Source organism: Gordionus sp. m RMFG-2023, chromosome 2, assembly GCF_954871325.1.
Source record: "Gordionus sp. m RMFG-2023 chromosome 2, tfGorSpeb1-WG-v2, whole genome shotgun sequence".
Taxonomy (NCBI): Eukaryota; Metazoa; Nematomorpha; class Gordioida; order Chordodea; family Parachordodidae; genus Gordionus; species Gordionus sp. m RMFG-2023.
This window is the reverse complement of record NC_088776.1, coordinates 3,188,272-3,215,715: the sequence shown is the minus strand read 5'-3', so window position 1 is coordinate 3,215,715 and position 27,444 is coordinate 3,188,272. Positions and strand designations below refer to the sequence as shown.

The 27,444-nt window shown below is 30.4% G+C and overlaps 1 protein-coding gene across 1 annotated transcript in view; it reads left to right on the top strand.

Annotated features, from left to right (window-relative positions):
* The window catches only part of LOC135923200 (filamin-A-like), a 61,478-nt gene extending 48,376 nt beyond the window's left edge, over positions 1-13,102 (top strand). The window contains exons 34-45 of the mRNA XM_065457821.1: positions 463-666; positions 825-977; positions 5,989-6,117; positions 6,647-6,811; positions 7,011-7,124; positions 7,417-7,550; positions 7,732-8,026; positions 8,293-8,430; positions 8,697-8,807; positions 9,134-9,238; positions 9,947-10,150; positions 12,420-13,102. Of these exons, the coding sequence (XP_065313893.1) occupies positions 463-666; positions 825-977; positions 5,989-6,117; positions 6,647-6,811; positions 7,011-7,124; positions 7,417-7,550; positions 7,732-8,026; positions 8,293-8,430; positions 8,697-8,807; positions 9,134-9,238; positions 9,947-10,150; positions 12,420-12,706 (2,039 nt within the window). The 3' untranslated portion in view covers positions 12,707-13,102. The remainder of the gene's footprint in view (positions 1-462; positions 667-824; positions 978-5,988; positions 6,118-6,646; positions 6,812-7,010; positions 7,125-7,416; positions 7,551-7,731; positions 8,027-8,292; positions 8,431-8,696; positions 8,808-9,133; positions 9,239-9,946; positions 10,151-12,419) is intronic.
* Positions 13,103-27,444: the final 14,342 nt, after the last annotated feature.

Genomic DNA, 27,444 nt, shown 5'->3' with positions numbered 1-27,444 from the left:
AATATTACCCGCTTTCCGGTTCCGCTATGACATCGAGAGCCAAAATTGGTTGACTAAGAGAATTAACCCCACTTTGATTGAACAATTTTAGAGATGATTTTTATTCTTCTATTTCTAGTTTATAATAAAATCTGTTTACGCTTAAATACCGTGTTCATTTTTTTTGGTGGTCTAGATAATATTTTATATGTAAGAGCTAGGTTGTATATTGTTGTATCGTTCACCAGTCTTAATATTATTGGGTGTCACCCGCTCTTTCTATTTTTCATGTTCACCAATTTCGCGTGGACGATATTCGTTAATATCGATTCTAACAAAACTCCTTCGCTAGCTCATAAATACAGTTTAATAATTATTCATCATCATTAAAATAAGTTATTTGTAATCGAGTAACATCTATTACATTTTGTTATATAAACAATAACCCTTGTTGTACCAATTAACTTTTATTTATTTTTTCAGGGGTCTCTTTCACGCCACACGAGGTGGGTCAACACCTGATAAACATCAGGAAAGGCGGCGACCATATCAAGGATAGTCCCTTCAAGGTGGACATCAAGCAGAGCGATTTGGGCGACGCTTCTAAGGTCAAGGTTTCGGGACCGGCCCTGAAAGTAGGCCAAACCCAGGAGTCTAACAAGTTCACCGTGGATACCAAAACTGCCGGTAAATTTGATCGAGAAATATAATCACGTGATTTTAAGCGTATAAATTGCTCTTCACTACTATTATCTCATCTCCTACCCACTCCTGTTAAATAAAATTTACTTAATTATGTATAAAAAAAAATATACGAATATCATTTTCTACCATATGATCGTAAGGCTATGGTAATCTGAGCGTTTCTCTCGAAGGCCCTAGCCGGGCCGAGATCGATTGCCACGATAATCACGATGGCACATCCGATTTTTTCTACGTCGTCAAGCAACCAGGACAGTACTCTCTCAACCTTCGGTTCGCGGATAATCACGTTCCTGGTATGAAAATTTTTAAATATAAAAAATAGGTTATAATTCGTAAGAGATTTGTTTGTCATGATTTGACGATGCGAATTAAATATGGAAGTTCTAGTTCCTTATTTGACCTCGCGCAAAAAATATCTTATCCGCTGAAATTGGTTTACTCAAGTTATTCTGGGTTATCAAGTTGGATGTCTGGATCTGGCTCTTTAGACCCTAATGGGGGGGGGGAGATAATACCTATCTAATATACCCATTTTTGTTTGATTATTTTCAAGGTTCTCTATGTTAGAGACTTCCTTCGATTGACAGATTATATCGAGAAACACGAGCAGCATATTTTGTATATAAAACGCTAGAGTTTTTGCAGTCGTAAATTGCGTTTGAATGAGGTCTTCCTGTAACTATGAATCCATTTGCTGTCGATTACGATGCACTTCCGGCACGGTGAAATATTTGGAAACGATCCATTTATTTATTATGATTCTAAATTTCCTTTTAAGAATAGTAACTGAATTACGATGCCCACTGGGTGTGTCCTGATGTTCCGATATTTGAATACGATTCATTATCGGAAGCTAACGTAATTGAAATACGCGAATCTCGTCGTAAATTATTCTAACAACGGTGGCGTTATCTAGAGTCAACCTTCGCGCTTTTTTTTTAAAAAAAAAACAACTTATTTATTGTTTTAAATGTATTCGCTTAATATGGTACCCAATTGACATAATAGTAATACCTAAGCCTGACGATACATTCATAATAATGGCGTTTGAAAGCGTCGTTCAATGCAAATCAGCTGGACCCGCCATTTTGGTAACCCGTATGGTAATTATTCTCGCGTTAAAAACTACCGTTAAATTGATAACTCGCTTCCTTATTATCTCGATGATCAGGCTATTCTTTAATAAAGTTCGCGTCAGAGCATAGGAACTAATTGGCATCTCGTTTAAAAATTTTTAATAATAATATTGGGTAACCAAAATGGCGTCCTCAGCTGTTTTTCATTGATGTACACTTTTAACGAATGCATCGCCAGTCTAGTTATTATTATATGTCATTGATGGTATCTCATTTCGTAAATTGAAATCCTTTTTTAAATATATATAAAAGTCGGTTATATCTAATTAAAATCTTGGGTAAAATGGAGTCGTTTAACAACACTAATCAAATTGATTGTAGTCGGATATTGTACCGCTGATTGTAGACCTAAAATTCTTATTTGGCTTATTACTTCCGGTGTATTTCCGCATCCGGTTTGTAAAATATAAAAGGGACACATTTAATCTTTTAAAAGGAGTTGCCAAAACCTTCTTATTTCCCTCGTAAACTCATTAGCGACAGATTTATCCCGACAGCTCAACAACGGCTAGTGCCGCTTATCCAGATAGCTCGATAACGGCTAGTGCCACTTAAATTCCCTGTTTAAAAAAATTTGTTTTTACAATTTTTGGTGAGGTTCCGAAACTTTTTAATTTTGCTTTTAAAATTACTAGCGATTTTAATATGTCGGCATCCGTTAATGCTTAAAATCCCTACATGATTTTTCCTATTCTGCTCATAACCCAATAAAAGCTGATTTTACCGATATCCGTTGAATATCAATTCGGCACAAATTACGCACTAAGTATTGACCTGGATTTGAGAATAATAACTTCGCCTACCCTTTTTCCTAGAGATAGTACTATCATAAACGGCCTAACACTCTGGGAGGAAACCTACCTGTCTGGAACATCGCCACTTGGCATGCTGGGAGCATGAGGGAAAGAGAGGGCGAAGTGGTTAAGACTTAAAAGGGTAGACTTAGGTTTGCTTACAACTAGATGGAAAACATGTGCGAGAATTATTGGCCATGACACGAATGCAAAGTACAGATTCTTTTGTCTAGATAGTGGTGATGTAAACTCTATGTTTGGTGACTTTTTTTGTGAAAAATGGGGTAAAAACAGAGTCTTGGATGTGAAAAGAGTGAATAAGCGTATATTGGCTATCAAAGTTATTCATTGAGAATATTCAACATGATTTTGGAATATATATGACCTCCAAGATGATAGAACTGGAAAAGACAGACTTTGCATTTCGGAATAATAGAACAAACATCAGAGCTACTGTGGGAAGCCACTATGCTAGACGGAGACTCAAAATGGCATGTTGGAGGAAATTTTGAAAATATGAGAGCTTTTGGCAAGAGAAATCGTGAATACTAAGAGAACATTCGAATTTGGTTCTGGCGGTGAAAATGAGTGCGGTGACTTTATATGTTCGTGAGGATAAATGATCGATTCCTTAGAACAAAAAATGTGATTCCACGAGTAGAATATATCTCGGATCATTGATTAGTTGTAGGTGGTCTTAGAGTCAAAGGCATAAAAGAAAAGGTTAAAGAAATGCGTCCTTGAACCAAAAGTTCTGAGGAGAGTACAATAAAATGATTTATCTCAAGGTATAAGATGTAAAATAACAGAGGGGGGGGGCGTAATTAAAAGAAAAAGACTGGTTTGAAGGCAAAAGCAAAGGTAGGTCCCTGGTTAAACAAAAGAGCCGCTGAGACGCGAAGAGACGCGATGGTGGAATTTCGAGAAAAGGACATGCTACTAAGAACGGAGAAAGACTATGATCGAATGTGACAGGGGAAAATATGAGATCGCCAAGGAATAAATTTTCAATAGGAGTTTAAAAAAATGGGGAAGAGAAGAAGTAATGTGTTAAGAAATCGCGGATTGGAGAAATTATGGAGGGTATAATTGATGGTAAAGGAATCTAAAATGGTTTGGAATGAGGTGGGGTCTGGCTTGATAAAGACGAAATTAGGGAACATCAACACCTCCTACGAGAAGGGTTGAAGCATCCTAAGATCCAGAGATTGAGTGTGAGTGGCTCGCCCTTGCCTGCCAACTTGATTAAACTTTGGGGAAAAAATGAAAGGGGGGGGGAGTGGGGGTATAAGTTTATTTCGAAAAAGTTGCGCGCGCGAAATTTCTCGCATACACGCGATATTTGACACCATTTTTCTTTCCGCGGACAATAAATAATGGCAACGAACGAATCTTATTAAAAACTTTTAAAATAAGAATTTTCGAGCCCATTCCACGAAACAATATTTAATCCCTTATTTAGGAGAATATATGGAACCGTCGGGTTTAAATTTCAATTAGGATAAGAAAAGAAAAGAATAGAGAAAGAATAGAAGAAAAAAAAAAGAAAGAAATTTTTTTAAAAAAAATATATATATTTATTTTATTCAAGAAAAAGAACACTTAACAAGTAATTAAAATTTTTAATAAACTAGAGTTTTTGTTAAACGGTTCGTTTTGAGCCGATTTTTTAACCGGCTAATTCAATATTTTAGCGTTAAAAATATCCGCCTTAGCCTCGAGATTTCGATAATATATGTCTAGACCTTTGTTCCTTCTATGAGCAAAATCTTCGGGCTTGCGTAATATTTTTTTCTGAATGTAATAATCGAGTTATCCATTTTTAAGGCTCAAAACGAGCATTTTAACAACAAAGGGATTAAAGGGGTCATCATAGGCGAGCTGGTTCTTGCAGTGAAATCTAGAACAATCCGATATTCGAAAGAGGAAAAGGGAAATCGAATATTTACGCCATATTTTTTTTTTAAAAAAAGTTGACCTTTTAGAAAAGAAAGTTTTATTTTAATTAGAAAATTAATTAATTCATGCACGCACGCACATGTTGGGATTGTGAAACCAATTTATTTTTATCGGTTTTTTTATAAAATAATATTTTTTATATTTATTTCGAATTTTATTATTTTATTAAATTTAATTATAAAATAAAAATATTATTTTTTTTTAATTGGAAAATGTTTTAAAGTTTTTTTTTTAAAAAAATAATAAAATAAAATGAAATGAGGAATGAAGTTGGGGAATTATCTTATTTATATATTATAATGTAATGAAATAGCATACGTTTTTTTTCTACTTTTAGCCTTTAAAAAAATATAATTTTTTTAATGATCGAATTAAAAAGAAGAAATAAAATAAATAAAGAGAAGAAAATTTTTTTAAAAATAAGAGTTTTTTGGTTGTGCGTTTTGTTCTTATTCATCCTTCGTCTTTTCGTGCCGGTCTTCGAATATAAATTGTTAACCCCCCCCCCCCCCCCCCCCCCGTCTAACCTATTTTTCACTAAAATTGGAGTTGGAACACTATAATAATAACATATTTTTTATCGTTATTTTTGATTACGGAGGGATGAGTCGCCATATTGAATTTGATCGTCGAATTCTCTAAAAAAAAATATATATACATTTATATTTTGTTTTTTTTTTAAAAAATAAATAAAATAAAATAAAAATTTTTAAATTTTATTTTTTCGCAAAATTAAAAGAAAAATAAATTTTTTTTTTCTATAATATTCCTATTCGATATTTTTGTGTACATAAATTTATTCCCGTAAATCGCCTCATCCGCCCACCCTTTATCTCTTCTTATCATAATATAAAAATGCACAACCTTAAACCAACGCCAAGACTCAAACCAGCGTCAATCAAACTTCGCGGAAGTATTATGAAAAAAAAATTTATAAATTGTTTTCCTTGAGAATGTTCGTACATAACTGACAGACAACCTACGTCTTATATACACTGACCTTCTATATTAGTGTGACAGACAACCTGCGTCGTCTACATACTAACCTTCTATACGGTTTGACTGACAACCTGCTTCGTCTATATAAATTACGGTACATGACGGAATGACTTGCAAGTTGTCATCTTGGGTTCCCAAAGAAAATGAATCAGATTTGACATCTCCTTCCATATCCTAAGCTTCTGCGGAGTGATTTTTCCTTGTTTTTTTTGAGCGTTTTCTGCTCCCCATCTTTTCGTGGCTTTTTGATCTTATTTTTCTTCCCAAATTAGCATTGCGAGCGGATCTCTCTCTTTAAACCATACAAATATTTTTTTTTAAATGAGTATTTTATAAAAATGAAAATAGATTTCAGAAAAAAATTATACGTAAAAACATTTTAATTTATGATAAAATAAAATTATTATTTTTTTTAGGGAGTCCTTTCAGCATAAAGGTTCAAGGGAAAGGCTCGGACGCTATTAATGAAGCTATCAAGAAGAATCAGAAGGCAGCCGAATCCACTCACGTAGACAGTCAGTGCGAATTGAATCTGAAATTGTTGGGTTAGTGTTTTGAAAAAAATAAAATAAATGTATATTTAAGATGTGAAGTAGTGGAAGAATTGGGTATTAAATTTGCTGAATTTGACATTTAATCTCGAAAAAGAAAATATCTAGATCTCGGAACATTTTTTTTTTAAGGATTCTCTCGGACTGGATTTTTGATCAATTTTTACCTAAAATTCCAATTATCTTTTATGAGTAAAATTAGTTTTGATCTTCTTTTAAAAATAAATCTTCAATTTTGTTGGTCTCCGATGATTTTTAAGCGGAAGAAATCTTCTAAAGTAGGTTTTTTGTTGAACCCTTGTTAAATTGAATCCTTTTCTCGTGAACAATTTAAAATATGGTGCTGCTAGATATTATTAGATGCCGGTAGGCGTCAGACGAATAATATGGAATCCCCCCTGTATTTCTACAAAATTGCATTAATAAGGAATATAGGATATTTATACTACATAATCATTATTAGCATAAGCCGTATGGATAAGGAATCGATTATTATTTTTTTCTCCTTCTTTGAAAACGCTAGATTGCGACCCATTCGATTTAACGGCTCAAGTCACTTCCCCTTCCGGCACCATCGAGGATTGCGAGATCATCAATCTTAACGAAGGAAAATTCAGCATTAGGTTCAAAGCTAAGGAACTCGGCCAACACAGCATCTCCGTTAAAATCAAGGGAAATCACATCAAAGGTTCCATCCGTTTTTATTTCCTTAAAAGGGGAGCGGGAGCGAATAACGCAAGGTCATAATTAAAATTGAAAATAGGGGGTGAGGTGTAGTTTTGATTGACGGGAGGGGGTATTCGGTACGGGGTTAAAATTTTTGAGGGCAGTAGGAGCATCTAGAGTTAATATTTATAGAAACATAAAATTATGGAAATATTTTTAAGGAAGTCCTTTACCTTTTACGGTCGGCGAAATCGTGAGGAATGACGGCGGAACGGGAGCGCACAAGGTTAAAGCTTACGGACCTGGATTGGAACAAGCCGAGGCTAATCGCAAAAGTTATTTTTATTTTGCTCATATAATAATTATCCATTTAAGATTATAATTCCAAAATCCAATCCCCACTCCCAGTTTGACAAACATTTATTTCATTTTTTGTTATAAGGTTCTTTACCTATTTTCCTATAGGAGCAAGATTTTCCTGCATTTTAATAGGGTTTTTCTGAATTTACATATAATAGTTCTATTAAAAAAATCAAAGCTAAGTTTTATCGTTACAAAAAAATACATTCCAAAATTACATTCTCCCTTAAAATTGTAATATATATTTTGAATAACGAAACTTATTAGCCGATTTCAACATAACCACCCACGAAGCTGGGCAAGGTACTTTGGGCGTTATGATCCAAGGGCCAGGAAAATCGGATATTCAATACGAAGACCTGGGGAATGGGTGCGCGGCTATTGAATACGTTTGTAAAGAGGTAAAAAGAACTTGATTTAAATCATTAACAAATATTGAATATTATTTCTCGCCTGATATTTCATATAAGCTTACTTTTATATTCTTTCTCTGTATATTTACCATTTGCTGTTTTTTTTTTAAAATAAACTTTCCATTTTCAACCCCCTTTTCCCCCCATATTCGATATTATTTTGTGACAGGTAGGAGAATACATTGTCAATGTAACCTTCAACGACAAAGCCGTGCCGGATAGTCCCTTTCACGTGTTTGTGGCGCCTCCCATGGGCGACGCGCATAAGATAACCGTTTCCGCGCTGGAGGAGCGCGTTTCTGCCGCCATTCTCGACAAACCGGTCACCTTCAACGTCAACATGAACGGAGTTAAGGGTCACCTCGACGCGAAAGTGGTGGGCCCATCAGGTCAAGAGGATGACTGCGCGTTAATGCCCTCGGGACCGGATAGCTATATGGTTAGATTCGTCCCCAAGATGAAAGGTAAAGTTTTTATTATTTTGAAGGGAATGAAAATAAAACATGGATTGAGAGAATTAGATGAATCAGCTGGCTAAGATGATGTAACCTCGGTGTTTAAGTCGGAGCTAAGTATTTACTTTCCAGAGAGGTGTCTCATAATGGCAAGAAAAAATATTAATTTGCACCGTCTTCTTGGATGGAAAATTATAAGGTTTGTAGGCGATTGTCCTTACCTATCAAGAAGCATTTAATGCATAATGTATGACCAAAAAAATCATTTCAAACAGGGACTCATTACGTAAACGTCAAATTCAATCACGTGCACATCCGGCATTCTCCCTTCAGGATTAGGGTCGGTAAGGATATAGAGGGCGATCCCGTGAAGGTTCACGTCTCCGGAACGGGATTGACACACCCTAAATTGAGTAATTAAAATTTATAATCAGCTGATATTGATTTGTCGATTTCCTTTCGTACGTTTTATCCGATTTTTTTTCCCCCTCGTGCATTATAATTGTTTTGGTAAAAGTGAACTACTTTACCCTACCGATTTGGACAATACTATATATTTTATGTAAGCTTTTTATTTAGTTGTTAACTATTTATGTTGGTTATCCTCTTAAAATAGGAGAAAGAAAGGGTTAAAAAGGAAAAAATACTTTTTACCCATTTTTATTTACCTTTTTTTTAGACGTCATGAACGAGTTTATGGTGAACACCGCGGATTCTGGTGCCGGCGTTTTAGCCGTCAATATTGACGGACCTAGCAAAGCCGAAGTCAGTTTCAAAGAGGAAGCGGAAGGTTTACATTTCTTATATACGAATTTTTCAACTTCATCCACCCACAAATAACTTATATTTGACTCTCTTGTTTTTAGGCCATGTCCAAAACATCGGAAAATTAAGTTCACAAACTTTCGAAACTTTAACGAAAATTAATAAGATGGCCCATTTAAACATAAATATTAGAACGTGTGTCCAAAAGTATAAACATACGGATTTCATTAAAATTTTAAAATGGTTGCCTCTCATGATAAATTTTATTTTTAAGGTTAACATTCTTAAGAATTTTTTTTTGCCTATATATATATATATATATTTATTTATTTAAACCCCCCAAACGGCAAGGATACAAGGTGATGTGGCTTCCTAAAATTCCGGGAAATTATTATTTAGCTATCAAATTCAGTGGACATCACATAACGGGAAGCCCGTTTAAGACCGTTGTTGAAGGTAAATGAATGAGACGTATTTTCGATTATAGTTGGTTTATTTTATTTTTAAAAAATTGTGTATAGTAGCTAAATTCCGGTAATGGCCTATATAGGCTAATTCGGGTCGCTTGAGTTTATTAATACCTTTGTCAACGTTACGCTCCTGAGGCTGAAGCGATGATCTTTTCGGTTAAAAAAAATCTGTTTTTTTTAGGGTTTGGCACTTTTTGTTAAAAAGTCAATTGAAAACTTAGTTTTAACATGGATAAATTACCCGCCTATCATAGTATAGTCGCTCGTAGATTTTTATTGAAAATGTAACGATTTCACTATCGGTCGTTACCTTATATTTTCGATGGCTAGAATAATAATAAGTTTTTATATTTAAATTTTGCCTTTTAAAAGATGTCCTTTCTAAACCGAAAATGTGGAAGAAAAGAAAGCTTTTAAGAGTAAAAATATTAGGGCTTGCCTCGTGTAGTAAAAAAAAGATTAGGTATTGTTATTAGGGCAATCGGTATAGGTAAAAAAAGTCGATTCATTTCCGGTTTCTACGCTTTCCCGCCAATTTTCGGTTTTTACGCTTTCCGGCCAGAAAGAAGTATTAAAATCTCACGAAACATTTTTTAAAGTTTGTCGAATGAGGAAGTGAGGTTATAAAGGGGAAAGGGTGAATAATCATTTTTAAATTTAATTTTAAAAAAACAATAACCAATTGGAAACATAGGTAAGAAGCCCCCCGGACATGGCGATAGAAGAGAGAGTACTGCCTTAGTCGTCGAGACGGTCACCAAGACTAGCTCTAACAAGAGCGAAATTTCTTTGCCCAAGTTCCACTCCGACGCTACCAAAGTTGAAACTAGGGGTATAGGCCTACAAAAGGCGTTTATCAATAAGCAAAATTCGTTCAACGTTAATTGCAGCAAAGCTGGTACGAAAAAAAAATAAATTAGATTAAATATTACGTTATTTATTTTTTGCTTGTCAAAATAATGATTTTTAACTCGTTTGACACTCATTATTGTACATTCATATTTTGTCAAAAAACGTAATCTAAGGCAAAATTTTGAATTTGATATTTTTAATTAAAATTTGTATAAAATAAACATTTAAATCTTTTTTCCATATGGGTAATGCGCCGTTGAGTAATTGTATTCCAGTTGGGTAAGAAAGGGATAATAATTATATTTTCTAATACTCTTACAATAATTTATTTTTTATATCCAAAATTCCAAAAATTTATTATTTTTTACGTTGCCCACCCGAAGCATTTTTATTTGCACACTTTATCCACCCATCCCTCTCAAATCTTGAAAATTAAAACGGTTAAATTCACCAATCAGGATTAACTATGGAAAAAAAACACGTGTTATGTATGACTTTATCCCTGGGGTTGTTAAAATTTTATCTTTGAATAAATAGTTGGAAAGATCTACCTATATAGGAAAGAATGGGTTGAGTGCTTAACCTATATCCTACCCGCTCAGCTGTTAGCCAGAAAACGATTCACATTTTTATTTTTTTTTTAAACGGCTAACTCAATATTTTATCCACGCAAGCCTTGAAGACTTTGTTCCGAGATGGCACAAAGGTCGAACATCTGTTAGCGGAATCTCAGGGTCTTATAGTATAATATTGAGTTAGCTATTTTTTAAATCGGCTTCGAGCCGTTTACCCTTCAAATATTATTAATTTTTAATTGGGTCGAGGTTGTAAATAAAGCGAATAATATTTATCTTTCACTTTTCTTCCAAATTTATAGGCCAAGATATGCTGACAATTAATGTGTGGGGTCCTACGGGACCCTGTCAAGAGATTTGCGTTAGGAATATAGGTGGCAGCCAGTTTTTGGTGAGCTACATTGTCATCGAGAAGGGTGATCTATTTTTGGTAGTCAAGTACGGAGACAAGGACGTACCTGGTTCGCCCTTCCACATGAAGGTGATTTAGGGAAGGGGGGAACACCCGGGAAAAGAATTCACAATTTTTTTTTAAATGAAATACATATATTTAATAAATATTATAACATATTTTTCTGTTTTAATATTAAAAAAAAAATTATATTATTTATTACATTTTACTAATATACATATATATTTTTTATATAAAGTGTAATATTTCAAAATATTGTATTGTATTATGTATATTATTAAAGTTTTTAACCTGTAAATTTATAACTTTTTAAAAACTTCATAATTAATTTGTATTTTATTTTTTGGCAGTCAATCTCTCAATCACTTATTCTATAAATTCATAACTCGGTGAAAATTTTTATTATTATTTTAATTTTAAAAACCGGAGCAAAAGTGTGTCAAAATCGACTGGCTAGAATTACCCATTATTTTATCCACTGAAAGAAGAGGAGAAAATCCGATGGCAAGGGATGAATGCCGTTGAATCTTCCCAACCTGGATTCTAAGTAATTATTAGGCACTAATCAAATCTTGGGAAACTCTAACAGACATGTGCCACATTTCTCGTGTGTTTTAACAAAAAAAAAATAATATATACTACTTGCATGCCTTATTTTACATTTATTTATTCATCGCGTGTTCTTTGGGTTTATTACAGTAATTACTATTTTGTTTAATAAATTATGAAAGTTCGACTAAAAAAAAAATCCTTATTGGTGATGTCGTGTTAAAACAATCTCCTTAGATATTAGTGTTTATGTTGGGAGATTACACGTTCTTGTAAATTTGCTTAGGAAAACCCGCTGAGTTAGAGTGAAAGAAATAACTAGGTTTTTAAACTGTAATATACCAATGTTTTCCCTACTAACGACTGAATTGCTTTTTAATATTATTTGCCAACCTCGTGTGCTTATTTCCCTATTTTTTTCTTCTCTTGGTGCCTCTTTTCCTCCAATTTTTTTTTTTTTAGCATCCCATTTTAATATTTTAATTTAATTTCGATTAACAACTTAATCCCAATTTAATCTACAGTTGGCTGGCATTTCGCCGCAATTACTTATAACGTGGTCAAAAGTCTTTAGAGGAATTTTCTGGACATTTTTGCGTCCGAAGAATTCTATCAATCGAAATTTTTGACCCTCGTTATTACTAATCGAGATTTTGCCATATTCGGGTCAGTAAATCGTTTCCGTTTATCGCACGAGACAAGTCGAGATATCATTATTTGTCATTAATATTTTTTTTAAAAAAAATAAAATAATATTTATCTTTTACAAAATTGCCCAGGTTCAGACTCATTTTTGATGGTTGGAATTTACGGCCGCGGTCATCCCCATTCCATTTCTAACGGATCTTTGGTTAATGGCGATATTCATCCCGACAACGAAAGCGAAACTTGGACTAATTCGTTCAACCAATACCGCGCGAAATGCGAAACCCTCAACGTAAACCACGTGGGTTCCGACATTTATACCGTTTCTTACGAAATCAAGATTCCCGGCGACTATTTAATTTTCGTCAAATGGGGCGATGCTCACGTGCCCGGTTCTCCTTTCGAGATTCGGGCTTCTTAATTTTCGAAAATATGCATTATAAACACGCAACACGAAACATAAATTCCCATTTAATTTAAACGATTTTTTTTTATCTTGAAGCAAATTAGGTTTAGGATTTTTTTTTCCATCGAGTTATTTTATTTTTTATCCTATATATCATTTAAACGTATTGGGGAATTCATCTATATTTATTATTACTATATATGCCAATCATATTACTACATATGCCAATCTATTTGATTTTTAAATTTTCTCACTTTTGAAATAAATATATATATATATAATTTTTTTTTGCAACCATATTTTAAATTTAATATACTCCCTTCGTTGCCATGTTTTAACTTCATTTTTTTTGAATTCATAAGAAGAAATATATATATATATAAATAAATAAAAACAAAAAATATAATTTTATACGCTTTTGTTAGGTTTTATCCCAGATTTAAATTAATCGGGGTAATACGAACGGGGGTTTAAGAAACTAATTTAAAATGTATCGATTTTTTTTAGCCTTTTATAAAAATTTATTCTAGTTATGATGATCAAGTGTCCCTTTAAGAGACTTGGTGAAAGGGGGGGGGGGTATCTATCTGTCTACATATTGTTTTAAAGGGAAGGTTTCTATGGGTAGGGTGATGGGAGGAGGCAAATGTAGGACTGTTTACCTCAAATAATTTTCTCTCGTATAAACCATACTCTGATGATAAGGCTTTATTTATAAGTGTCAGTCTAAAACACATTGAGGGGGGGGGATCTATTTGTCTACATATTGTCTTGAAAGGTAGGTTCCTATGGGTAGGGTAAGGAGGGGGGGGGGTGAAGTAAATATGGGACTATTTACCTCAAATAATTTTCTCTCGTATAAACCCTACTCTGATGTTAAGGCTTTATTTTAAACAATTTGTGCCCATGTGAAGAATCAAGGATAGGTATAAATTAAAACGGCTAGATTGAAATTGAGATTCTTTGTTATAAGTAAAGATGGATTTATCATCCCTTCCTATTATTTCTTATATTTAAGAGATGTCTCACGGTCATTTTGACAAATTTTTATTTTCTATGAAATTCTGATTATGAATCAAAAACGATATCTCAACATTAACTTTAAATTCATTCAAAATTCTCCTTGATGAGTTTTTTAATGGCAATTCTGATTATTAATCATTTGTTGGTAAAATTATTGACAATTACTGAGGACGCATTCATATAAATGTGTATCAATACAAATCAGCTGTTAATACCATTTTTGGTTTCCCATATTTGCATTAAAATTTTTATGAAACTAAAATAAAATTCCGTCTCATTTGTTTTTTTTTTTAATAATTAGAAAACTATTTGTATATAATTTCTAAAAAATGTTCAAAAAAAATTATAATTTTATTTTTAAAATTGATTTCTTAAAAATAATAGTTAAATTTGAAAATATTGTGATTAATCAAGCAGAGAATGAATATACACAAAAGTCTTAGAAATTTTATATTCTCACCAATGTCTAAGTCTTCTACCTATAAGGAAAATAATGAGCTGCTGATTTCATGCGCGTACGCAGGAATTTGGTGTGAGTGGGGGGGGGGGGGATAATAAAAAATTTTTAAAATAAAATTATTGTTTTTTAAAAATATCAAGCATAAATTTATTAGGACTAATAACTATTTATAATACACAAATTTAAATTTATATGAATTATAAAAAAATTAAATATATAAACCGGTATATAATAATAAATTTGAATTAAAAATATTAAACGGATATTACCGGCGGCATATAAATACTTTAAATAAATCTGAATTATAAAATATTAAGTGGATATAACCAGGATATGAATGACTATAAAATAAATAACCCATTATAGAAATTTAAATTTTTTTGAGCCTTTAAAATTTATAAATAAAGTATAAAAAATTTAAATGTTGGAAATTTGAATAATTATATTTTTTATGTAAAAGTAAAATATATAAGACATTAAAAAATGATCGCACAAAAAATATTATAGAAACATTATATTTTTATAATGTAAAATCCAATCTTCGTTGGGATTGAGCTAATTTTTCAATTATCTCATCTGTGCTTGGCGTCAAATGCCTATGAATATTCAAAAGGGCCAGACCATTCAATCTACTTTCAGAAGTTGTACTTCTTAGGTAAGTTTTTTATCTTCTTAAAGAAGAGAATGTTCTCTCATTAGTTGCAGTGCTAATGGGAAGAGTTGCTAATATATATAATAATTTCAATATATTGGGAAAATAATCTAAAAGATGTTTGAAATGATGCAAAGCATCCATAGAATTTTTTGTGACTATATCAACCATATTTAAACTTTTATACCATAGTTGGCATTCAGCTAATAAAGCATCATGAGATACATTAATGTCTTCATGATAAAAATCTGCCAAATATTTTATTTTTTTTCTATCACCATCTGAAAAAGGTTCAGAGGGCTTTTGCGGAAGTAATATCTGCAGATTGGTAAGTGCAGCTTGATGAATTAAAAACCATTCATTTACTTGGGTTATAAATGTATCCAAAAGAAGTATAAAGACATTTATTTTATAATATTCTTCTAATTGACCCTATATTAATATTTGGACGATAAGCTTGCCTTGCTGCAAGGGAGACAAATAAGCTCTGCTTTTGATTCAACAATAACATATAAAATATGAAATTCCTCATCAGCATTAGCTCTAATTTCCTTGAGTTCTAATAAAATTGTCTCTGCTATTATCATCTCAATCAAATCAATATCAGGTTTTTGAAAAGTATTACATAAAATAGTTGTATAATTAAATAATTTATTAATACATTCTAATGCGAAAAAAAAATTTGGTATAAGTATTAAATCCAGTAACTTGCTTGCTTCTGAAGAAATATCTCTTTCAGACCATTGTGATATTTCTGTAAGAGCATTAATAATCGGTTCTTCTATAACTCCATAAAAGCTGTTTGACGAAGACTCCATCTTGTTGGACAAGCTTTTTGCAATTTTTTTCTCCTTGTTGGGCAAGGAGTTTTAGATATAATTCTGTTCAAAATATTTTGACGCTTGGGGTATTTAAACATCTCATAGATGCTAGATATTTTACCTGATATAAATATAAAAAAATTTAATTTAAAATTATATCTAAGCAATTTGATATCAATGGTAAAGAACATGAATCCGATATTGCTAAGTTGAGTGAATGGGCAGCACAGTGGACATATATAGCTGAATTGTCCACTTATTGTACGTGCTCCATTATACCCTTGCCCACGTATATTTATATTTAGCTATATTTTTGAAAATAATTTTATAATAATATAAATTATTACCTTTCATTTTTTAAGATTCTCGAATATTACATCCGCTAAAGCAGACCCAGTCATGCTTGAAACAGGAATAAATTGTATAAACATTTCCTTGATAATGTTATTATGAGTATCTACAAATCGCGACACAATGACATCTACTCAATGCCAGCAATGTCCGTGGTCATATCTGCTAAAATTGAGAAGCATGGGGCAAAATTGATTTTCAGCAATCAATTTTTTTAAAATGATATTGATGCAAATATCAATTATCTCATTTTGTATTCTAGGGCTAAGATAAGTAGCATTTTTATTGCCACTAATGAGGCTCTCCATTAATACAGGATCATTTCCGCCGGATCTTTGTATTTGTTGAAAGGAGTCTTAACAAGAGTGTTAAACTTAACTAGATTTCTGCCAGCATATCGTGGTCCAAACAGGACACGTATCTTGCAATAAGTTCCACTGTCTCGGATGGAGTATGCTAGCCATAACCATCTAGTAAAATAGCTAAATTGAAATTTTAACTTTCGATTAGCACATAAAGTTTGGGGATATTGAAAATTGAGGGGTGGATTATAAATCTATTATTAAATATAATATTTATCATAGGTATCTTTAATATATACCTTTTTAAGAAGTATATGTCTTTCTTCTTGGGCTAATATTATCTTTACCTAAAAAATTGGCTATATCATATGGGTGATCATTGTACTCTAGTTTTGTATAAAGATATTAGTTTTAAAGTTTATGTCTAAATATTGAGATGTAAATTAAAATTATTTTAAAAAAAAATTATTGCTGCACATTGTTGCAATCTCATTCTACTAAATTAAATATCTAAAATTCTTATTTGTATCATTTGTATGATTGATATTTTACTATTCCATCCTTACTATTACCAGGTTCTTCATAATAATCATATCATATGAATCTATTTATCAATTCAATTATTTTATTATTACATAATTAAATTAAATCCATTTTCAAAGTAGGTGTTCAAAAAAAAACCTCCATAAGTACATAAAAATGTAAAATTATTTATTAAATAATACCAGCTAAGTTATTATAAAACTGCCCAAATGTTTTTTTAGAATAACTAACCTTTAGATGGCTCTATATCCTGTCTCTCAATTATTCTTTCAACAATTCTTCCATTATTTGCTATTATGATTGCTAAAAATATTTTAAAATTAAATTTTTTATACTATGCTTTTTTGCTTTTTGGTATGATTTTTACTATCTTCAGTGTTTTTTTAAAAAAAGTCTAATATCCTTGACTAGAAATTTGAAAATGGTGAAAAAATATAATGCCGGGAAATTTAAAAATAATAGAAATATATTACGCCAAGGAAAACTTGAAAATGAAATTGATTGATAAAAATAAATTAATAAATGAAAAAAGGTAACAATATAAAAATTTAAAAAGAACGAGATATGAATAAATATAATAAAATATATATGAATATGTCGCAATTATGATATTTCTATTAATCAGAATAATTTTTCTATAAAGAAAAGATATATTTATAAAATAATATTTTCTAAAAATAACTAATTTTTATATAAGTAACAAATATTTACTTCTATTTATGACAGTGACATCCAATAATGATCAGGGCTCTAATATTAAGCAATCAATCTTAAGTTGAGTCCATCTAAATCGTTCCTATCCATAGAGGGATTCCCTTCTGAAATATACTTCCTCTCTCAAAAATCATTTTAAAATGCCCCATTTTTTTTTTGTAATAGTTTGTTTTACTTTTATAATTATTGGTTATTTTATTTTATCATATTACTATTTTACTAATTATCGTTTTTTTTTGAAGAAGAGGGGGAGGGGATTTACTTGTCCTTTTTATAATTATTTAAACTATTTATTTTAGCTTGACTTTTAATTTGTATCTTTTAAAGGAAATTTCAACTAATTTTTTTTTTATATCTTTTCAATTTATCTTTTATAAATAGCGATCGCGGTTTAACAGCTGACAGTTTTTGTAATGATCTGTTTATGAGGTCAATTTTTCTTTATTTAAATCATTATTTCTTAGAGTTATTATTAGTAAATAGAAATTGATCTCATAAACCGATTTTTAAAAATCGATCAGCTGTATCGCAATCGCGCCACTATGAATTCAAAGTTACCCTTAAATTATCTACGTAAGTTTTATTTGAAATTATATAATTAGGTCAATGTTTAGTAATATGTGTATTTATAACAATGACATATAATAATACCTAAATTGACGTTGCATTCATTAATAGTGTATATCAAAGAAAACAGCTGGGGACGCCATTTTGTTTATCCATATCATCATTAAAAATTTTAACCGTGAGGCCAATTTATTCCTATATCTGAGGCAAACTTTTTTAAAGAATTGCCTGATCATCCAGATAATAAGGAAGCAAGTATTCAACTTAACAGTAGTTTTAACATAAGATTAATTACTATATGGGTTACCAAAATGGTGGGTCCAGCTGATTTGCATTCAATGACGCTTCCAAATGCGATATTATGAATGCATCGTCAGTCTAGGTATTATTATATGTCATTCATTCATTTATAACGGGTCTATAATAAAAGTATTAAATAAATTTTTATTTTAACCTTTTTTTTTATCGACCAAGGCATGTATGTCTTATATTTCACTTTTAAGGTACTTGCAACAATTTATATCCAAAATATTAATTTTTTTTTAAATATCTAATATACTATATCATTTTTGGATGCACTTTTCTCATTGGTTATTGGGGTTGGAGAACAACGCATTTCATTGGCTGAGATAAAACCGACTCCCCTTCAATTTGATTAGAAGGGGAGTCCTAATTGTGTGCCAGACGCTCTTTGTCATTAATATAAATTATTTATCTTTAATAATAAACCATACCGATTCGTCTATTTCACACTGATAAAATGTAGACTCGGGTAATTTTCCATTTTACCTGTTTCGTTTCGCTGTTACGCCTATTTTTTTTTCCTCCAATTTTGCAAGTTTTCCCCGTCCGTATAATCACGAGATTCCTCTTATAATCTCTCCATCGAACCTTGTCTTCCATGAGACACCTATTTTGCATTGAATCAACCTCTTGGTTAAATTCCTAGTCAATTTGCTTCCTTAAACCTCTATTCCTGATCTGGAAAATTGTCTCCCGGTCATTTTATCTTAAATTTATATGGCCGTTGAGCCAAAACCTACGATATTTGTCATACTCATACCCCATAACTAATATGGCCGCACCCGTATCAAGTAGCATACAGAATTTTTTTATTCCTAACCGTTAATTTTACTTGACGACTTTGATCATATTCAATATTACTTTCAAACATTAACACTTGATATTATTAAATTTTTATGTTTCATAGGCCACAATTATTTACGATATCACACACAACCTCTCTTGGTCGGCATATTTTATTTGCATAATCTTATTCCTCCTTAAGAATTTGTTAAATTTATCCTCTCAGTGTTCATCTCTTTTTTCAGGTATAATAGTGCGAACAAATTGACCAATTAAAACGCTGCGTTGCTAACTCAAATAATGCATTTCAAATGGTAACCTGCAAATTTGTTAAATTACCGCTCGGTGTTAGAAACCATCTTAAAAAGGTTAGCTTTTTCATTCATTTATTTAAGAACTTGGGTTCAAGAAAACCGACACACCCTTGTTACATGGCTAAGAATACTAAGGGAAGGGGGGAGGCTATAGAATTTCCTTCCTAGTTGTATAATTTCATGCAAATTAACTTCGATATTATATAAAATGTAAAATAGTTTATCTTTTTAAAATAGATGATTTAAGGAATTAAAAAGGCAGACGATAATATTATATTATAAACCAGTTAAAATTTTGAGACGAAATTGATAAGAAAGGCAAACTCAATTTTAAACAAGTGATATGCTAAATTTGAGCGCACGATAATACTTCTAAATATTTCATTTTAACCACCATTGAATCTCTTTCTGGATAATCTGCTCTGTTTCAATAATAGAAACAAATTACCGATAATACTTCTAAATATTTCATTTTAACCACCATTGAATCTCTATCTGGATAATCTGCCCTGTTGCAATAATAGAAACAAATTACCGATATATTAACGATACTCTAGGTTTCTAGGTTTCCCCATTTTCCCAATGCAATACTTTGGGAAATATCTTCGTGATTTTACAAGCTCGGCAGATAACATAATTTATCGACGCTGAGACCTATACCCCCCCCCCTATACATCTTTTACATTTGGGAGTAGTTTCACCCTTATTATTACAACATCTTATGTGGCCATATTTTCCACACTCAAAAACACTGCATATTTTGTAGTTTTATTCTTGTTATATCTTCTTTAACCCGAATTATTTTATATTATTCCTATATCTTATAATTAGTTTCACAATAATTCATATATTTAGAGATTCTGGTTTATAAGGATAATTTTCCTTTATCGTTTGTTATAGTTTCAACTTTTAATCGCATTATTTTTTTAAAAAATTTTCTTCATCTACTATATGAATAATTTTTTTTTTTTTATAAGAAAATATCCAATCGAATTTTCGTTACGAAGGAGAGAGATCACGTGTCGCTATAAATTTTAGTTTGGATCTGTCCAATCCCAAGCCGGATATAGTGTTGTTAAACTAGCTAAGTTTAGTCAACTATAAAACAACGTGGATTTGATTTTACCCAAAAATATTGGAATCGATCTTCAAGTTGAGACTCAGAGGCTGCTTAATTCAGTTTTTTAGGGCTAAAAGCTTGACTAGGAGAGATGGTCAAAGTTAGATAATTTATAACAACACTTAGCCGGAATTCAAAAAGATAGTGTTTAATAAAAAAAAAATTTTTCCTAATATCTTCTTTATTTATTATATATATTAAATCTCTTTAAAAAAAAATCAATAAAGAAAAAGGTATAATATTGTTTATCCGAATATCATTTGCTTTTTTACAAAATTTTGTATAAATTCGATAATCTTCAACATTACAAGGTGAAAATGATAAATTTTTTATAATGCAATTCCTTTTGAAAATAAAAATTTTATTTTCAATTTAGATAAGAAACTTTGATCCTTTTTTTTTAAATTAAATTAAATCAATTTTATTTATTTATTTATTTTTAGTTTTGTTAAGTAATATTCTTTCTTTCTTTCTTTCTTTCCCCATGCCGATCCTCTGAGTAAACAAAATGGAATCATTTTAAGTAAATTCAATCATAAACTACGTATTCTGCAGGTCTGTACCATATATTATACTACGCAAGCGCAGAGCATACCCTCTAATTATATCAAGGGTAACCCATTATATCTTTCTCTTTCCCCCGCTATGGAGGCGAATATATTACAAAACAAATAATTTAAGTATTCGCCACAAATGCTTAACAAAAACTTTTATGAGGCAAAAATTCTTTTACAAAACTTCACTTTTTAAAAAATTATCTACATTTATATACATGCGTTTAATTGGATAAATTATCTCTTATTGTAGAATATATTTTTTACATAAATATAAAATTTTGGCACAAGATGGACGTCTCCCAAGTAAACATAAATTTAAGTTTCGAATAATGTAAATTATTTTGTGGGCATGATACGAGGAAAGCAGCTTGTGCTTTAAACTCCGCCATATCTAAAACTATTTTATAAAATAAATTTTTTTAAAAATCTAACTTGAATGCATTGGCTATTATAAAATGATAATAATCAGCAAAAATGACTTTTTCTTGTGTTTTATAACTTATTAATTAAAACGACAATCGGCAAAATTGCGTTTATTTTTCATTTAACCTTGGATGGAATAGTGATTATATTGTAATTGTACCTTTAAATTATTGATTTTTTTAAAGAAAAATATAGATATATATATAATTCGACCTTAAAATGATAAACACGTTTTAAATGTTATTACCAATTAAATGATTAAATAACAGATTTTAAGGAAAGCGGTATTATAATAATTTACGATAAGATTTAGTAGTGCAAATTGGTGCATTTTTTTTTTATAGAAGATATCAATTTCATAACACATTTTGACAAATTAAATAGCTTAATTAATAGATGTAAAAATTTAGAGGACTTTTTCTACTAAAATTAAATACCTGATGGCTATTACTTTTCTCAATGAGTTGAATTTTCCTTGTAGATCTTTGATCGATATTATCATTTACTTTTTCTGATTCTATTTATACGTGTATGAAATCATCTATTTAAATGAGAGACGTGGCAAAATAATTTTTTACGGTAAAGACCCGGCGCAAATTTAGATCTAGACATGGCCCTAATTTTTGGAGCTTTTAGGGATGAAAACTATAAAATTGTTTATTTTTATGCATTTAGATTTAGTCGAGAGATAACTTTGATAATTTCATGATTGTTTATCATTATATTATTCGATTTATTACAAAATATGATGCAGTAAAAGATTTCCCATATTTTCTTAATTTTATGTAAACCTGAATCAGGCAAAAAAAAAATGGAAAGAATGGGAAGGAAATATAAAGCTAATATTTTTCGGGGCATTGTTCATGCTACCCCGTCTTACAGGACCCTGATTCAAGTTATGATTTTTTTTATCCAATATTAATGTAATTCAAAAGAGTTTCCTTTAGTCGTATTCATAGTAAATTCTTTTTGTACAAGCGTCAAGTAAGGTAGCATTATTATAAAATAAAGCCAGTAATACATAGGTATAAATATGGAGCGTTATGATAAAACGTTGATAAAATTTGAAAAACATATGTTGCGATGCGTTGATGAAAAATTATGGGATCTTTTAATAAAAATAAATTGCGAATTCGATAAAAAGGTATATGATTTTTTTTAAAATATTATATAAAATAATTATTTTAGCTTTATCTTAAATTAGTTTTAAAAATTGAATCAGCTGTGATAACGCAAACGCTTGAAGATAACGCGTTTACTATAAATGCAGCGCGTTAGAAGTACGATTTTTTTCTATACGATTTTTTTTAAAAAAAATTATATTAACATTTTATAGGGTGACTAAACTTCACGTTAGAAAAAAATTTAGACAAATTCTGTTAGCACTTATATTATTTAACTATTTCAAATTTTTAAAAATTATATTCCGTGTTCGCAAGGTATAAAAATTATAGATACTTTTTGAAAATACTAGGGTAAAAATGGCCTCCAAAGTATTTGAAATGAGATTTTTTTTAATATGTTTTGTTTTATAATTATATTTCTTTTACGTTTTTTAAATACAGTTTGCAAGTTATTTTTAATTTATTTAACACGATATCAAAATTAATCATCTTTAATTAGAAAAAAAAGAGCTCTCTAAAGTATCCAAGTATTTGAAGCGATGCCATGTATCTTTCTAGAAAGATTTCTTCAAATTCATAAAACAGGCCTGAACCGTTTGCTATAGTTAAAAGAGAGGGTGGACTGCAATTCCTTTTAGCTAAAAGATTCATAAATCGATATCAATCAATCAAGATATTCATCATTTAATTCAGCTGAAACAATTTCTTCTTTGGATTTCCATTTTCATTAGAAAATCCTAATTTAATACACGTGATAACCTGAATTATATTGGATAATAATAATCTTTCTCTTTGTTAACAATATGGTCACCCTTTGAAAACAGCTGTTCATGGGGAAAGAGTCAAAACTTACCCGATTTTGCAAATATGGGATAATTTTATTTTTAATATTTACCATATTATATTAAAATGGTAACTATTATTGAAATGGTATGCTGAACCTGATATATACAACAGTGTTTGGTAATAAAGGCTTTAAAAATATTATTATATCTGTATACTAGGACTCCAGAAAATCTAAATAAATAATAAAATATTGATAATTTGATTTCATAAATTTATAATCAACAATTTATTTATTCGTAATTTGTAACGAATAATTCGATCCTTTTTTTTTCTAGACTAATTTATCGCATATTGTATTTACGAAGTACATAACAAAAGAAAAGATTAAATTTCGACATATTGCATAATAACCCTACATTCACTGTAGGCGCGAATTCGGCGGCGAGATATACAAAAATAAATGTAAAATTATTATATATTATATCATATTTTGTATACTTCGTCGAGACCCAACCGAACTCATAAAGGTATGTAATAAGATACAATTATAACAAAAATAATCATTTTTAATGTAAATTTTTTTAAAAAATGGCCATTCTCTTAGGCCTAAAGTTTTCTTTTTGTTGTTTCTTCTTCTAGAATCATGCTATTAATCATATCTGTGTTAGAGACGCACCCAAAGAATGGAGGGGGGACTGCATTAAAACTGAACAATAAGTCTTCAGCAGAATAAAGAAATTGTTGAATTTTCTGTAGCTTTCTTAGCCAATGAATATGAGTACTGACATTTTTGAAAAAAATGGCACACTTACGCGGACTAGAAAAAAAGTTATATATTAATATTAAAACTATTTATATGGATCATATTAAATTTTAAAATAGTAATCTAAAATGGCGATTTAGTCATTAAAAAGTATACGTATATTCAGCTCTCCCATTGAAGGACATTTATCCGAAATGACAAAATCATGTGGCGTCTACTTTAATAATTCGAATAGTAAATTTTTCGACAAATTATTTGATTATATATATATATATCGCTTTATTTCGACATTAATATTTTTATAACAAAATTTATTCGCTCATCATTTTTATAGATAAACTACGAATCTGTCATGTGATATGATTAACTCTCCGTCAAAGACTTTTTCTTAGTTGGAAAGATGCCTGTAAGCCTTAAAAAAATTTAACTTGACAATTTCTAAATTTAAATTAATACGTATTTTAATGTTTGTCAATAACTTGATCACGTGTTCTCAATGTCAGATTATATTAATTAATTTCTGTAAAAATTCCATTGAGATATAGGAATCTACCGATAATGATTGGAAGGAATTGGGATCTACAAGATTTCTAAGCAAATAAAAATGAAGGAAGGTTTCTAAGGAAGTGAACTTAATATGTTTATCCGACCTATTTATTTAATTTTTTTAAAAATATCAATTGAGGATATAACTTTATTAGCAAAAAATAAATAAACGCGATGTTTAAAAGGAAGTAAATAAAATATTTTTATAAAAATTATACGAATTAATAGAGCTCGAGGAAAAAATTATTTTCGAATAAACGCCAGTTCATAATTTAGGGGCGCCAATTTCAAAAACGGATATAAATGAATCAAATAGAAATAATTCGGTATTCGTTTCTTATTTGAATAGACCTAGTTCCTATAACGATAATCAAGAACCTTTCGGTTTTAATCGATAAAAATGCTGACACTTAAAAATGACAACAATTAAACCTTATAATTGATAAAAAGGGCCTAAAATCCATCTATAAGTCGTAAGAATTAAAAAAACATTGATATATAAATTTTAAGAACGATAATAAAGAAAAGATAGAAATGGTTAATCTTCTTTCGTCAAGTCTTATTTGCGACCAGTGGAAAATTTTGGCGAGATTTTTCAGCTAGACTCGATATTATTTTTTATTCGGTACTAGCCAGTAAAATATATTTTGTATAACTTGCTCAGCCAAAAATCTTTTCGCCAGGCTCATGGGGTTCAGCCCACTGACTAGTCTCCTCCTAAAAAAATGTGAGCTAGCAAAAAAAGTAATACTTATCAACTCACCCTAGCCCCCTCCCCTTTTTACATTTTAAAACACGATAAAAACCTTATAAAATTAATTTTTTTTTATGTTTCGTGTAACAAAAATGGATTTTTTTTAAAATGAAGACCGACTTTAAAATAGATTAAAGAGCGGAAATGAGTGTTCTATTAAAATTGGGCGTATGGAATCTTTAATCAAGGAATATATAAAATTAACCGCAGAGAGTAGCCCCGTTGTGGTCTGGTAAGTTAATATTAATAAATATTGTAACCCTTAATTTCATATTACTCCTGTGCGTCGTTATATTATTATAATTCTGATTTTTCTTTTTACCACATCTCAAAATAAATACGTGGCAGAAATAAATAATGAATCTTTAGTTATCTACAAAAATAAAACAGGTGATTGAGCGCAGATAGAATGAGCACATGCTAATCATAGGGCACAGCCTAAGACGTGGGCGAATAATTCTCTCGAAACCTTAGGGAGGTTTCTGGTCAATAATCCATAAATTAATCGGTTGAGCGGACTGAAAGATATACCATCTGTTCAGACAGATATTTAAACAAATACTCAAGCCAGAATTCACTCCCAACTAGGCCATAGTGAGATGAATATTGTGAAAGTCTCAAACACTCCGATATATTTATAACAAAGTGAAGGTTGGACTTTATAGTGTTTAAAAAATGTTATTTGGATTTGTAAGCTCAAGGCAGAATTACTCCCACCAGATCATTGTGAGATGCATATTGCGAAAGTCTCAAAGAACAAGGATTCAGACATATCTATAACAAAGTGAAAACTGGATTTTACAGTGTTTAAAAAAAAATGTTGTTTTTTGTTTGTAAATTAATTAAACAATATAATTTTTAGTAAGAATTAGAAATTAGGTTCAAAAATGAAGGAATCTTAAATTATATCAAGATATTAAAATTGAAGATGTTTAAAATATAATATAAGAGCAATTGCGGGGAATATTTCTCATTTATGATATAAATTTCCTAGAATTCTTAAGCATCAGGGATTATTCTAGAAAAAATCGGCCAAAAAAAATGAGATTAGCGGACGAATCTTATGAAAATAAATGTATTTTGGGTATGATGGCTACACGACGCGCCGAAAATTTTTAATATAAATCAAAATTTTAAAGTTCAAACTCAAAATATATCCGAAGTTGCAGATCTTTTAAGTCCAAAGCGGTGGAATTTCTTCTAACGAATCTCAAATTACTCAAATAACATGTTAGTTTAATGGCCCTTAAAATTAAAGTCAAGAAAAAATTATTTTTCAGTGTGGACGAAGCATTACGTTGTCAAAACAAAAAGTATTTATTTTAAGCTGGCTCTTATATTGGGATGAAATTGGCCAAATATATTTATTATCAATTAGATTTAAGGATTTAGGTAAAAAAATCTGAATATATTTTACGAATAAAATAAATTAAGCATAGAGAAGTGATATCATTTTATATATTCCTCTTTTCATATAATTTAAATAAGATTGTATAAAGAAGTGATCTACTGAGTCAGAATTTTTGGGCTACACTTTTGTAGTTGCAGTTAATGAATTCTTTAAATAGTTTTTTCTCTGTAAAGCATTGATTGGATTTAGAAAAAAGATATTATTTTAAAGGTTAGGTTCCAAAATTGTTGATAGGAAATAAATTTATCCATTATAAATATATTTTATAAATTGCATCCTTCATAGCCTGAACACGTTATCAGCATACCATGATTAGCAAGTTCTATGTAATTGCGAAATATTAATTGATTCCCTTTATCCACTAACTTCTTCTTGTAATGCCCTGAATTGCTAAGAGCCAGCTAAAAAAAATTTGTAAAAATTAAGACGCCATTTT